Raw genomic sequence first — 13,603 nt, forward strand, 5'->3', positions numbered from 1 at the left:
TTTCAATCTATCAGCTTATTTTGCCTAGTGTTAAGTATGTCACAGAAATTTCACTCCCTCAGTCTGACAAATACAAGGAGCTGTATGAAGGAAAGATCCCTAAAGCAGCGTGGCTGGCTGAGCAACGCTGCCACTTTCTCACAGCTGACAGTTGTTACACTAAGTTGCTGTATTTTCTCTCCTCTCCTCCAGGCCTTGCAGGCTTCCAGTGCTGTTAGCACTGTGTCAGCTTCTACTTAAGACAAATTGCTTAACATATGTCTTTACATTTGCAAACACCACAATGATAATACTGAAAAATCTGTAAACAGGCGATGTTTTATGAATTTTGAGTAACAAGGTCACATCATTAAACTCTTATCTTCTTAAGTACATCCCAGTTTGTGGAACAATGGCTTTTAGCTGGTCAGTACTTTAATGATAACAAAATATCTCTTAGAAGCAAAAAGTTTAAACTTGGTCCAGCTGAAATAAATGAAATAGGCACCCTCTAGCTTTCATGAGCTTGTCAGCATTCACACAATACTAATATTTATATCTGCTAATTCATTAAAATGACAATCAGACTACAAAATTCTCAAAAATATTTTAGGTTTAGTAATTTACTTTTGGGGTACTTCTGAAAAAAAGGTGAATGTACAGCAACTTGATCTATTACTTCTGTTCTGCAGAAACATATATTTGAAAAGATGAACCTAACAAATGAAACATTGCTCCTGAAAAGGTAGAAATGCTATAACAAATCAGGAGAAAGCAAACTTTTCTAGTTCCCAAAATCAAAACACCCTGTCTTCTTTGTTCAGCTTGGATGAACTAATATTTCAATGAGACATAATTTGGCATAAAGTGGAAAAAGAACTCCTCTGCTGAAAGCAGACTTCATCTGAGATTTGACGTGCTCTAATATCCACAATAATTAGAGGGTCTATTTTCTCATGTTTATAAAATAAAGGAATATCACAACTCATTACGAGGGTATATTTAATCATAGTTCTTTTTTATTTCCTAATAATGCAATAGATAATAGATCATGTTTTTCCTTAATATAACACCAAGGAAATCAATGAAGCAAACAGGTCACTGGAGATTAATTTGTCCTAGTCTTGCATCACAGGCAGTTGACATAAATGCAATTAATTTTCCTCACCTTCTATGTTATCATTTCCTGTTTGAAGTTCAGAGCAGCTTTGGTTTTATCAGTATTACCACATAATATAATACTGAAGAATTTTGTGCTAAAATAATTCAGCAATCAAGACAAGAGGATTACAGCAGAGGATATCGTAATCCAACTGGAGGTGAAGCCCTAAAAAATCTCACCACCTATCTAAATGCCCCTGTAGTGAGGTTTGTCTCTTGAAGCTCACTCTACAGTAATGAAGAGAGACAGGTTCTTACAGAGGAAGATTTAGGATACATTTAAATTGAAGGGTAAGTGATATTTACAGTGCCCCACAACCCTGGTGCCCATAACATGCCTGTCAGATGACCTGTTTGAGCACAACTCCCTTCCAGCTTGAGCGGTTTGGTATCCTTACTCTGAAATCAGGGTGGGTACAGGCCAGAATTTGCCTCATCCCAACATGAAGTCAAAAGTTACCTGGCATTCATATACAAACCAAGTCTGGGAAGCATCTCTGGTTTCCACAGTGCATAGCTTCACACGGTAAATATAACCTCTGACTGCCCATGTCAAGCTCTTGCTCTGAACCATCCTTCACTGGTCGGTCCTCATTGACCATACTTACAAAACCAAGATTTGCATCCTAACTGAGGCATGGTGCTAAGGTAAGGCAGTAAAAGTATCCCTGAAGACATCATCCAAGTAAATTAACAGCTATAGTACTTTCCTTTAAACATGAATAAAGTATTAGTTTGGGGAAAACTAGAAGCATGAGAAAGCACCGAGTAAGATGAGAGGCAACAAAGAAACCATCAAACGACTTGCACCAAAGTTAATAAGACCTACTGCTCTGAAGTGTGAGAATCACAACAACTGTCCATAAATCAGCAGGCTGAAATGTACTTTTTGTTGCTGGAAGGTTGCATAATTACAAACACTGTCAGTGTTTAGCAGCACACACCATGTACCTTAACACCAATAAAACAGGAACAGAAGGCAGGTACAACAGCTGTGTCACAAGATCTCCTGTATGAGACTCCTCTAATATGGAAAATTAGTTAATTATACAGACTGCCAAAAACGTTTTGCATATTATGCTTTATAATATAATGTTTTTCACTACCCTGAAGATGTTAACACCTAATTACAAGGAGGTAAGACCCTCATTGTGTTTCATAAATCTTTTTTTTTTTTTTTTTTTTTTTTTTTTACTACTCTGGGCCCATAGCATAGAATTTACGCTATTATTATGACTCCAGTCTCTCTCAGAAATATGGAATGAGTCATATTTTCAGTGGCACGTACAGAAGAATAGACTCCTTTACATAAGGATTCCACAGATACCAATCTCCATGCTGATACAATTCAGGAAGATATACATACACCAGCTGACACTGAGAAGTTCATACACCCTTATTTATTGGTATATGGACCATCGCACAGGATGGATCAAGCTACTTGACTGTTTTTCCAGGCAGATCCTCTACTGAGACTAACACAACATCTTCTGTTGGAATGGATAAATACCTACTCCTTGGCTGCATATATAATGTCAAATGAAATGAAAGGAGAAGGTGAAGCTGTACACTGCTTGCTTATTAGCCTCAAGAGAAGAAAGGTTTTTTTTAAAGCTGTATTCAGTTAAAATCTATTGAATACTTTTTATTCGAGAGACTCACCAGGATTTAACATGTATTCACTTATTTGCCTTAATGTACTGCCAAAATACTAACTGTAAATCAGTAAAAGCAAGGAAAGAAAATTAACTTAAAATTTTGTAATCTTGAAAATGTTGAATACACTCCAGATTTTGGGGTTTTGCATGTAAATCTCTAGCAATGCAATCAACTGCAATGATCCTAATACACTGTATTTTGAATGTTGGAAAGCCTGTGCAAAGAATTTAATGAAGTAATTTTTAAACCAGGAAAAAAGAACATTTAAAATGTATATGAAGTAAACTCTCAAAATCCTATAATATTAAAGAAAATCTGTTATTTATAAACTTCTTGAACAAAATGCTTTGGGGGAACTCAGAATATACTTCGATGAACAATCAGACATTAAATCTACAAGCTGTCCAGTCTACACTATGATTTCAGATGCCTTAGTATTTTATTTTGTTTTTTCATATGCTTCTTCAAGAAAGCAAAATAGCAAAATAATACTAATGATATGCTACATACTGCATTGCATGTATTCTATTAAACACTCATTTACTGCAGTATATGCAATCACCGTAGTGTAGTTTATAGTGACAATGACATTTAGGAACAGTCGTGTCACAAAGAGGGAGGCACACTCAGTACAAGTAAATTCATGTGCTCTGTAGGAGGAATATGAATTAATTGGGAATGAATCTTAAAGGTTAATGAAGCAGATTTTTCCCATATTAAATATTTATTTAAATAACTGTATTTAGAATTGATCACAAATGGGAACTGATGAGGAAATGCTTCGCTTAAACTTGTTGCTCTTACAGACTTATCTAATTTTGCTGTAGTGTTCAGGACATAGTCAGAATATTTAAAGAACTGAACATCAGTACATATGAAGAGTATTTGACTGACAAGCCTCAAAAAAAAAAAAAAAAAGATTTATAATAGACCTGCAATCTCTAGGCATTCCTCTTCTGACACAGTAAAATAAGTTTTGTAAAAGCCAAACCTCAGATATGGAACCAATATATATTTGCTAAGCTTCACTCTTCTATTCCAACTCTCTTTCTTGCATTTCATTTCTCATTTGCATCTTTGCTCCAGGAGTTTTTCCTCACACCCTTACTTAAGTTCTGTAATGAATAACAGTATCTGCATCATAATGAATGCCAATGCAAACATTGGAAACTACCTTTGCTACACTAATTTTGAAATAATGTTTCAAAAACTGCTGAAAAAATATGTGAAAACCTATCCACATGCACAAAGAGGAACAAATCACTGTAACTACTGAATTTGTCTCTGCAGGGAAATACATGTGAGAACAGGAAGGAGAATGGAAGGAGAATGTGAAACTTCAGATTTCCTCTGTGATAGCTGCACCACTTCCCTGCCCCGATTTAATTCCTAAATCCTTAAGCACATAGGTTTTCATGTTCCTTACTGTTAATGACTATATTTATGACTAAAGTCTGAGGGACTCAGCCCTACATTTTACATGATTAGTTTCATCACACAAATTAATTTAGTGTTTACTGTTTAACATTAAAGGTTATGTGCAATACTAGTGAAAACATACAGTGATTGCTGGAGCAGAAAACTGCCAGTCAGATTTTCCTCATCCTGCAGTCAAGATGGACATTAGCTTAAATTTTTTGTGTGTCAGTGACTAAGGTACTGGGAGCCTCTCTTTTCCCATTTGAAAAGACAAAAAGACACAGAATTACTTAGTTCATTGATGAAAATTGATGAGGTTCTTGTATGAAGACCAAGTTACATTCTAAGAACAAGACCAAGTTACATTCTAAGAACAAACCACCATCGCTGACAGCATTGTGTGTGAGAGCTGTAAATCTTGATATACCCATTACTTTTTCTTCCTTTCTTTGCTATAAAACATGTCATTTTGCGATTTCAAAAGCCTTAATGTAAGGTTTAATGCCCAGGTTTAATTCAGCATTATGAAAACATTGCGTAATATAATTTAAAAATGTTCACCCATTCTTAGTTTTATTTTTATTTGATATCCATCCTCTGCTTTTGTTTCTTGATGTGTACATCATTTTAATGGAAATACAAAATGAATAATAATTTCTTTCACTATGTATTTGTTGTTCACTCTATTTGGTGAGTTTACAGCAATACTTTGGTGACTAAAAATACTGAAGTTATCCCTACTCCTGGAACAAAGATGTCATTTGGTTGGTTAAACCAATTTACAGTCTGTGTCCCAAAGCTTCGAAACTACTGTTTCCCAACAATTTCACCAAAGATGGCAAAGGCAATAAAAGGTGTATGTCTCTGTGGTTTTACAAGGGGGAATGGTTTTTGTCTTCTTTACTCATCTACATCATCTAATACACTATCTAAAAAATCAGCATAGGCAATGAAATGAAAATCATTTAAGTAATTGGTGTTCTAAATGGATCTAATGTCTCCTTTTTGACATATTTGGTGTAATGTTGTTCTGTATTTTAAAATTGGACTTTGAAAAGATGCCTCAAAAGATACTCAGAAGCAGACTCAAATTATTTCTGTCTTTGAAGGCTGAGACTGAGAGGACGGAGGTTCGGTTCTAGAACCTGAGAGAAGTATGAATAAATAACACGTAATTAGAAAACTTCCTGTCCTCTTACCCACGCATATCTCATTTATCATTAGTAGAACTGCACAGATGCACAAAAATTAAACTGGATGGCCAGAAGACAGATCACATTCATTTGGTAGCTCATGCCCCAGTTTCTGCAAGTGGGTAGCAGAAAAAGAGATAATTTCCAGTTGCTGAGTCTCATCAGATTCCCAAGTCAGAATCACAGAACAGATTCAGCTGGCGTTAGGGATACAGACAGTAGAGGGACAGAGGCAGCCTAGTGCTAACAGATGACCCAAAATGAAGCTGTTATACTACCTGTTAGTTGTCTTACTTGCATCTCTTTCCTCTGTGTTTGTCCCCTGTGGGACGTTGCCCTGTGGATGAGGGAACAGCTTGCGCTAGGGCTGTTTTACCTCAACCTTTCTTTGAGGTGTCACATAATTAGCTGATGCCAAGTCCTTTACTGTCTTCTGCTTGTGGAGGAATATACTTTTGAATTAGGAAACATGATTTTGAAATGGTAGCATTCTATTTTAAGAGCAAGAGAGAATAAAAATATTGTACCTCGCTCCTACTCCCTTTCATAAAGTTCAGTTCATTGGTACTCTCATTTCATTTACCTGTTTGTTCACTCTTATTTTTTTGTATCCGTGTTCTCAAACCCATACTCTACACTAGAGTTAAAAAGCCTTTTTTTTTTTTTTAATCTACCTAATGGAGTTTAGTTATTGAATTAGTTTCTGTTTCAATTAGAGCATGTCTTTTTAAAAGAAAAGCATACACTAAGATTTTAAAGATTAGCAGTGAAGAATCTTTCACTCATAGCAAACCCTGACAAACTATCACATCCTGCTTTATATTCTCAAATATTAATTGTTCTCAGTTCTACCTAACACAAACAAATCAGTTCTGCATTTCCATTTCTTTCACTACCCATCACAATGTCAGAAACTCTTCCTTTTTTAATCCTCCTTTGCTCTACTCAGCCAACACACTATAAGGATGAAAACTCTACCTTAGTAGAGTTTCCTTTCCTTTGCCATCAGTAAACTCATCTTTCAAACTGCTACAGTGAAACCCATCAATCTTTGCTTAGAAAACATTAGTTTCTCCTGGTTTTGAGGTTTTATGCAGTTATTTACCAGCACTTTTTCAAAAACATTCAAACTCATTCATGACGGAACATTTCTCCAGACAGCCATGGTGTTAGAGTTACAGATACTTTAATTATAGTTTTTAGGGTTTTTTCTTATTTCCTCCTATTACTTTTTCCATTACTAATTTTACTAGATTAGTAAAAATGGCAATTATTAAACTTTCCTCCAAAAATGAAAGGGAAGAAACCCAAAGTTTTACAAGAGTAGCCAAGAAATAGAGACCCAATTTGAGTGAAGTTACTGTTCATTTTGAAGCTTGTACGTATTGAGTCAAATTCAGCACAGTAACTCTGGATTGCATTTTGGATTACATTGTAAACTGTGATCTGGCAACTGGCGTACACACACACACATAGAAAGCAAGGGGGCAGAAAAAGGCTATGCGTTTCAAACAAGTCTGTCAGTTCACCTATAATTACATGGGTAACACTTATATGTCCTTGTGGTGGGCTGAGCTGCTCTCCCACTCCCCCTCCTCAACAGGACAGGGGAAGAAAATAAGGTGAAGCAGCTTGCGGGTCGAGATAAAGACAGGGAGATCACTTACCAGTTACCGTCACAGGCAAAACAGGCTCTACTTGGGGAAAATTAATTTATTTCCAATTAAAATAGATTTGGATGGTGAGAAACAAAGACAAAATTAAAAACACCTTCTCCCCACCTACCCAGTCTCAACTTCACCCCTTCCCTCCCAGCTCCTCCATCCCCCCGAGGCGCAGGAGGATGGGGAGCGGGGGTTGTGGTCAGTCCATAACAGCTTCTCTCTGCTGCTCCTTCCTCCTCGCACTTTTCTCCTGCTTCTGCATCGGCTCCTCGCCGGAGGCCGCAGTTCCTGTCAGGAGCTGGCTCCAGGGTGGGCTCTTCTGGGGCCTGGGGGCAGTCCCTGCTCGGGCACCTGGAGCACCTCCTCCCCTCCTTCTGCTCTCACCTTGGTGTCTGCAGGGCTCTTTCTCACACTTTGTCCCTCACTTCTCACTGCCTGTGCAGCATTTTGCCCTTTCTTAAACACGCTTTCCTAGAGGTGCCACCAGCTTGGCTGAGGGGCTCAGCCACGTCTTGCAGTGGGTCCACTGGGGCCAGCCGAAACGGGCTGTGTCCAGCACGGGGCAGCCCTGGCCTCCCCTCATGGAGGCCGCCCCTGCAGCCCCCCACCACCAGCACCTGGGCACCTGCGCCCAGTCTGGTCCTACATCTCCTTCCGTATTATTTATGACCAGCCGGGTTAGCTCAGTTGGTTAGAACATGGTGCTAATAACGCCCAGTTCACAGGTTCAATCCCTGCTCACTGCAGGGGGGTTGGGCTCGATGATCTCTCAAGGTCCCTTCCAACCCAAAGCATTCTATGATTCTATGATTTAACCCCAGAGTAACTTCACTGGCTTTAACACACACAGGCCCAAATGCAGAAGCATGTGCTGCTCTTTCTTTGCTACTGGTGTTAGGCCAGCGCTTCATGGTGTTCCTCACTGGGTACCATTTTGACAGGTGCTCCGCATTTTTTTTGGGCTCAAAGACGAGAGCAGAATGCAGACAATGTTGCCTAAAAGAGGGTCTCCTTCCAGGAATTTTCCTTATCACATTTCAAAGGCCTCCAGACAATGGAGATGTTACAGCTTTCCAAATTCTTTTGATGTAATAAACCCCACAACAATCTTTTACAAGAATCAAGTAACCTAAATATTGAATTTCTGGGTTACAATTCGTAACACTCGTGCAAGGGGAGTCCTGCGCGTTTCACAGACCCATCAGTATTTCCTACAGCTGTAATGAACTCAGAAAACAGACTTCTACACTTTCCAAAAACATGACTAACAAAGACTTAAAAGCTTGAGCTTTAAAAACTTAAAAATTTGAATGGCATGGGTTACTCCTGTTGAGTCTAATCTCTATAATCTATAAACAGCGCTTCTCCTGTGGCAGCATAGCAGCATAAATGGGAAGCAAAGCCAGCTAATCTATACATCTGACTTAGGCAGTGAGGCAAAGTGGTTGACATCCATCAATAAAAGTATCATAGAAACAACTTTCCTGTTCAAGGGCGCATTAACACAGGCCAATTACTACAGGGTAGCTCAGGTAGCTAAAAGTGAGGGCTGTAGCTGGTTAACTGCTTGGTTTGAATGTGAGTATTCGATCAGCCTTTACAGTATCAGACCTAGTAAAGAAATATATGCCTAGATCACACAAGCCAAAAGGTCTACCTGAGCCCTCATGGCCCAAAGGGACTAGTACAGTAAAGGTAGAGTTCACAACTCTCAATCCAGAGCAAAATATCTTAACTGAGCTACCCCTACAACTTTGTCTCTTCCCAAGGATTAGTCAGTCATTACTAGCAAATTATCACTACACACATACATAAATACATATATACCTAACAATATATATATATAAAATTCTCAATTATTATCAGATATTACCAATCAATTACTAATTATGCAATACAATTAGGAAATAGAAAAATGTGAAAAAGATTTCTTTTTCTCCTCTGACACATGTTCATGGCCTGCTTTACTAACACTTAAGCAAATACTGAATTTCCTTCCATCTTGGTTGAAGTAAATGCAACATTATATATAGAGAGAGTGCTTAAGTTCTCTGATGCATGGGGACATTTTCCAAATATTCCAAAGAGAATGGGGGGACAGACCTCATTCCCAGTGAGGATCCACTGTCAAGAAGTCCTGAAGAAAGCCTTGTTCTTGCAGTTGAATTTTACAATGTCAGTGCAGTTCATTTCACAGTAAATTCCTCAATTGCATTCATCAGTAATGTAAATAAATGCTGTTGCCATACCATGCAGTCTTATTAGACCAAGGCACATGATATAGCATGATATGGGCTTCCCGTTTTGCTCTGTTCATTTTTGAGGGCATTATTAGCCAATTCCTTACACAGAAGGTAAACCAGTGCTCTTGCAGCTATTCCTTGCCCAATTTCCAAGTTCATTAATCTTCACGATTTAAAAATATACATTTCAAAGAGCACCTCTGGTGTTTAAATATTTTATTGCACTAATTGATAACTATGGTTTGAGCTGTGCTGTGTGAAAACTCCAGGAAATGCCAAATTAAATCTCACTGTTTATGTTGTCAGATAAGGGTGGTACCAGCTGTAACTTAATACCTTTAAAATTGTGTCTAAATTACTGTCTGTATTCTGCTAAAACCAGAAAAGGAGTTTTAGGTTGCGGTAAGAAGACACAACAGTAGTTTTATGATAAATCCCAAGATGCATCAGATAATTAATTCGGCACCGGATTCATGAAGCACAATTTATGTTTGTAAGCAGTTCAGGATGCCTCTATCAAACCACACAACTGACTCAAGTTTTATTCAAATACACTGTATGTAATAAGGCTAATACTTCTGTTTCATAGAAAGCAGTTTCAAATATTTCCTCTGGCTGAAATAGCAGCTACTGTGTTACCTTGCAGTTTTGGCCAAAGGAGCTGGGCGGTTGCATGTAGATGCCACTCACAAGGCTGCAGCCTACCATTATCATGCTGAAATGGATTCATCCTCTATGGTGTACAGATAATGGGGATGCCCTTTTAAGTTTATACCATTCTGTTCAGCCAAATCTTACATATTCTATACTCCAGGGCCTCTACAGTCATAGATAAAAAAGGTTTGATTTAAAAAAAAAAAAAAAAAAAAAATCAAAGGCATATATTACCTTAGCCAGATGAGTATTGATCCATTTTGTGAAAGTCCTTTTCTGCACTGACTCTTGCTCATCTGAGAAAAAAAGGAAATCAGTTTGATTAGACATTGCTGAATCCTTTTGGATTTACATGATGGAAGAATAATATTCTCTATTGACAACAAATGCATTCTGCATTTGCCAGAAATGCCACTATGTTTTCTCAAGACAGTTAATTTTGCCTGTAACTACCCATAACAAAAACTTTGTATTCTTATAATAATGTTCTTACACTTAACTATTTGTAGAGTTTCACAGCAAAATTCAAGTCTTAATGAGTGACAGAACTGTAAGACACCATTTCAAATCTGAATGTCAAGATAAATTTGACATCTAAGTCCATATTCTATTTAGCCAAGGCCTGAGCACCTAGAACCTCTCTGTACTTTCTAACTAGAATCCATGTCTCTGACAGTCAAGTTGCTTTTATTTAGCAAATCAGCTAGAGACTTAGGAAAAATGCTCTTGTCATGTACATTGTAACATGTTTATAATATTGAATTAAAGATTTGAAATTGCATTATCAAGCTTATTTGTCCTGTGGGAGATCCAGACAGGGAGGAACCACAGGCTAGTTCAGGCAGTTTCTATACTGCTACTTACTACCTCCCTTAGTCCTGTCTTTAAGCATTTGTCTGATTTATAGTGAATTTCACTGATTCTCAGATAATCCCTCAGGGACAGTTGCCAGCTGCATAGACAAAAATAGCTCCTGAATGAGCTCCTCCAGCTTCAGCAGCCAGGGCCATGGCTGCGGAGGTAAGAGAGTCACAGAGCCATAACCATGAAGTCCTGTCCCTTGCTTGTGGGGAATCGGGTTTGACACATGGCATGATTTCACACCAGTGGCATTCAAGTATTTATGTTCAGGATTTTTCTTTCAAGAATAAAAGGAAATACCTATTTCACTGAAAAACATATCATATTATTGCCAGCATCAGTTCTGAACAAGCACCTCCATTCCCCTACAGAAAATCCAAATAAATAAAATTGATGTTAAATATCTGCTTTTTATAAGAATGCATGCATGTCCTAAAACCTACAAATGGAAAATCTAATTTTAGATTGCCTTTGCTACTGACTTGTGCAGCACTGCATAGTGATTTGATCTCTTTCACATCTGTAAAATTAAAAGGGAATATTACTTAATCCCCTCTGAAGCTCTGGAATAGTTAACTAATAAGTTTGATGTACTACTACTACTACTACTAAGGTCCCTGATTTATACTCACATAATGCTGCTCCACAATGAGAGTACATAAAGATACAAATCGCAGCACAAAATTCATCAGGCAAAATGTTATCTTAAGTGGGACAACGATGGCTCCCTTACCACATACAAGCTCCCAAAAAGTGTTTATGCATTATGACTCAGGGATTTTATATTTTATTTACATTTAAACAATAGCTCACATATAAAAAATACCAGAGGAAAAGAAGATACATATCTCTCCAGCTAATCTATTACTAGGTTAGCACACTTCATGTCTAAGAAAATAATTTTGCATTCTTTATCTTCTTTTTCTTCAATTTCATTGGGTATGCTGTCTTACATCATTTTAAAAACATTCATTACCTTCTCAGAATCTACTTGTTGCACTGACAGGCAAGTAATGAAAAATATCACTCAAAATACTGCATTGTGTTTTATTCAATACTGACTATTTTTGGCAAGGAATGATGTGTGTTTATACTCTACATTCTGGAAAACAGACTTCTCACTGCAGGGTTTCTAACCATGAATAAGATGTTTCCCTTGTGACATACAGTAAAGGTCAGCTCTGCTCTGACAACCAATTATATATACAGGTAGCCCAATTAATTTCAGTGGAACTACTTGCACACTTGAATTGGGTTGTGTGTGAGTAAGTGTGAGGACAGAGATCGAGCACGCACAGAACCAGTCCAGCTTCATTCACACCTCTGTAACTTAAAATTCCCCAGCAACCCCGATACAAAAACGGCATGCCAAAAGAAAAGAACTGGGCCTTTAGAAGTCAAACTTCTGATCAAAGAAATGAGTGAAAATGATTTCCTAATTTGCAGTTCCAGTGCATCCTGACAATTTAAGAAGCTGCCTTCTGACAACAACTGGAAATCAGAGAACAAGCTCCCAGCTTCTAAACATTTACCAGCAGATGACATACTCAGTTCCAGTCACATCAACAAATAGCAGAAATTTCAAAATAATCTGTTTCAAGGAAATATATGTGAGCAATATATTCTTTATGAGCCCTATTGGTAACTACTAACAGGGCTTATAAAAAGCATACTATTAATGATAAAGTTTCCTTTTTTATAGCACTTTTTTTTTATAGGTTTAAAAGGAACAGATTTTACCACTGTAAAACTTCTGTTTGAACATAACACAAATAGCAGATTGATTTTACAAATGCCATGATAGATATGCTTTTTACAATTTTCCCTGGAAATTCGTTGAACTGATGTAAATTCTTTGCAGAGGTACTGTTTATCTATACCTACAAGATGCATGTGTCATGCATTTTCTTACGCTCTCCCCACTTGCAAGGACTGTCAGCTCCTTATTTGCACCACTTACCCTGCCGGTACTGAAAGAACCCAGGATTTAACGATGTAACATTTCTGCCACCAGCACCTTTATAGCGAGCCATAAGCACTGCTGCTGCTGCTGCTGTTGCTGCTGCTGCTGCGGCTGCTGCTGCTGCTGCTACTCCTGTCTCGTGTAGTGTGCAGCGTTTCTTTAGAATACAGCCCGAAGTAATTTTTCAAGAACAATCTGATTTTTCTTCACTGGAAACGCAGGCCTCTTAAACAAATCCCTCCACTAGCTCTTACTGGAGAATTTGCATGAAGCTAGACCTTAAAAACATCTTTATATATTCTTGCAGAGATGCAACAAGCCAGACAAAGCCAGCTGTATTAGGAGTAGCAGTTCTGCTGGTCTCACTGCCATCATCCTTCTCCACTGTTTTCCTGTGGAAAGATTTTATTATCCAAGCACCAGCCAATCCGCTAGTGGAAACCTCTGATGTCAAGAGCCTGAATAATTCATCCAGGCACTGGGAGAACCCAACTACACTGCTGATATCCTAAAGCAGCAAGATGCGTGGCTGCAAAAAGTGATGCAGTCTTCTCACCAGTGCTTTTGTAACAATATACTGCTCAGTAAGCATAAAAATGGCTGAACGACATAGCCCTTCTCTAGGTTCTCATGCATATAAAGGAAAGCACCTTTAAAAGCAACCACTGAGGTTTGTCACTGCATACTCTATTTAGATATGGATGTCCTTCAGCTTTGCAACTGAAACAGTGAAGTGGAAGAAATAGAAAGCAATGAATCTGAACGGACATGTAGGCCACCTAGCTTTTAATAATATATTTGAACTGT

At 37.9% G+C, this 13,603-nt stretch overlaps 1 protein-coding gene across 1 annotated transcript in view; it reads right to left on the reverse strand.

Moving 5' to 3' along the window:
* The window catches only part of SYNE1 (spectrin repeat containing nuclear envelope protein 1), a 265,776-nt gene extending 252,910 nt beyond the window's left edge, over nt 1–12,866 (reverse strand). The window contains exons 1-2 of the mRNA XM_075708574.1: nt 12,794–12,866; nt 10,207–10,268 (exon numbers count right to left, since the gene is read on the reverse strand). Coding sequence (XP_075564689.1) covers nt 10,207–10,268; nt 12,794–12,866 — 135 coding nt within the window. The remainder of the gene's footprint in view (nt 1–10,206; nt 10,269–12,793) is intronic.
* Nucleotides 12,867–13,603: the final 737 nt, after the last annotated feature.

The sequence above is a fragment of the Pelecanus crispus genome, chromosome 3, assembly GCF_030463565.1.
Source record: "Pelecanus crispus isolate bPelCri1 chromosome 3, bPelCri1.pri, whole genome shotgun sequence".
Classification (NCBI taxonomy): Eukaryota; Metazoa; Chordata; class Aves; order Pelecaniformes; family Pelecanidae; genus Pelecanus; species Pelecanus crispus.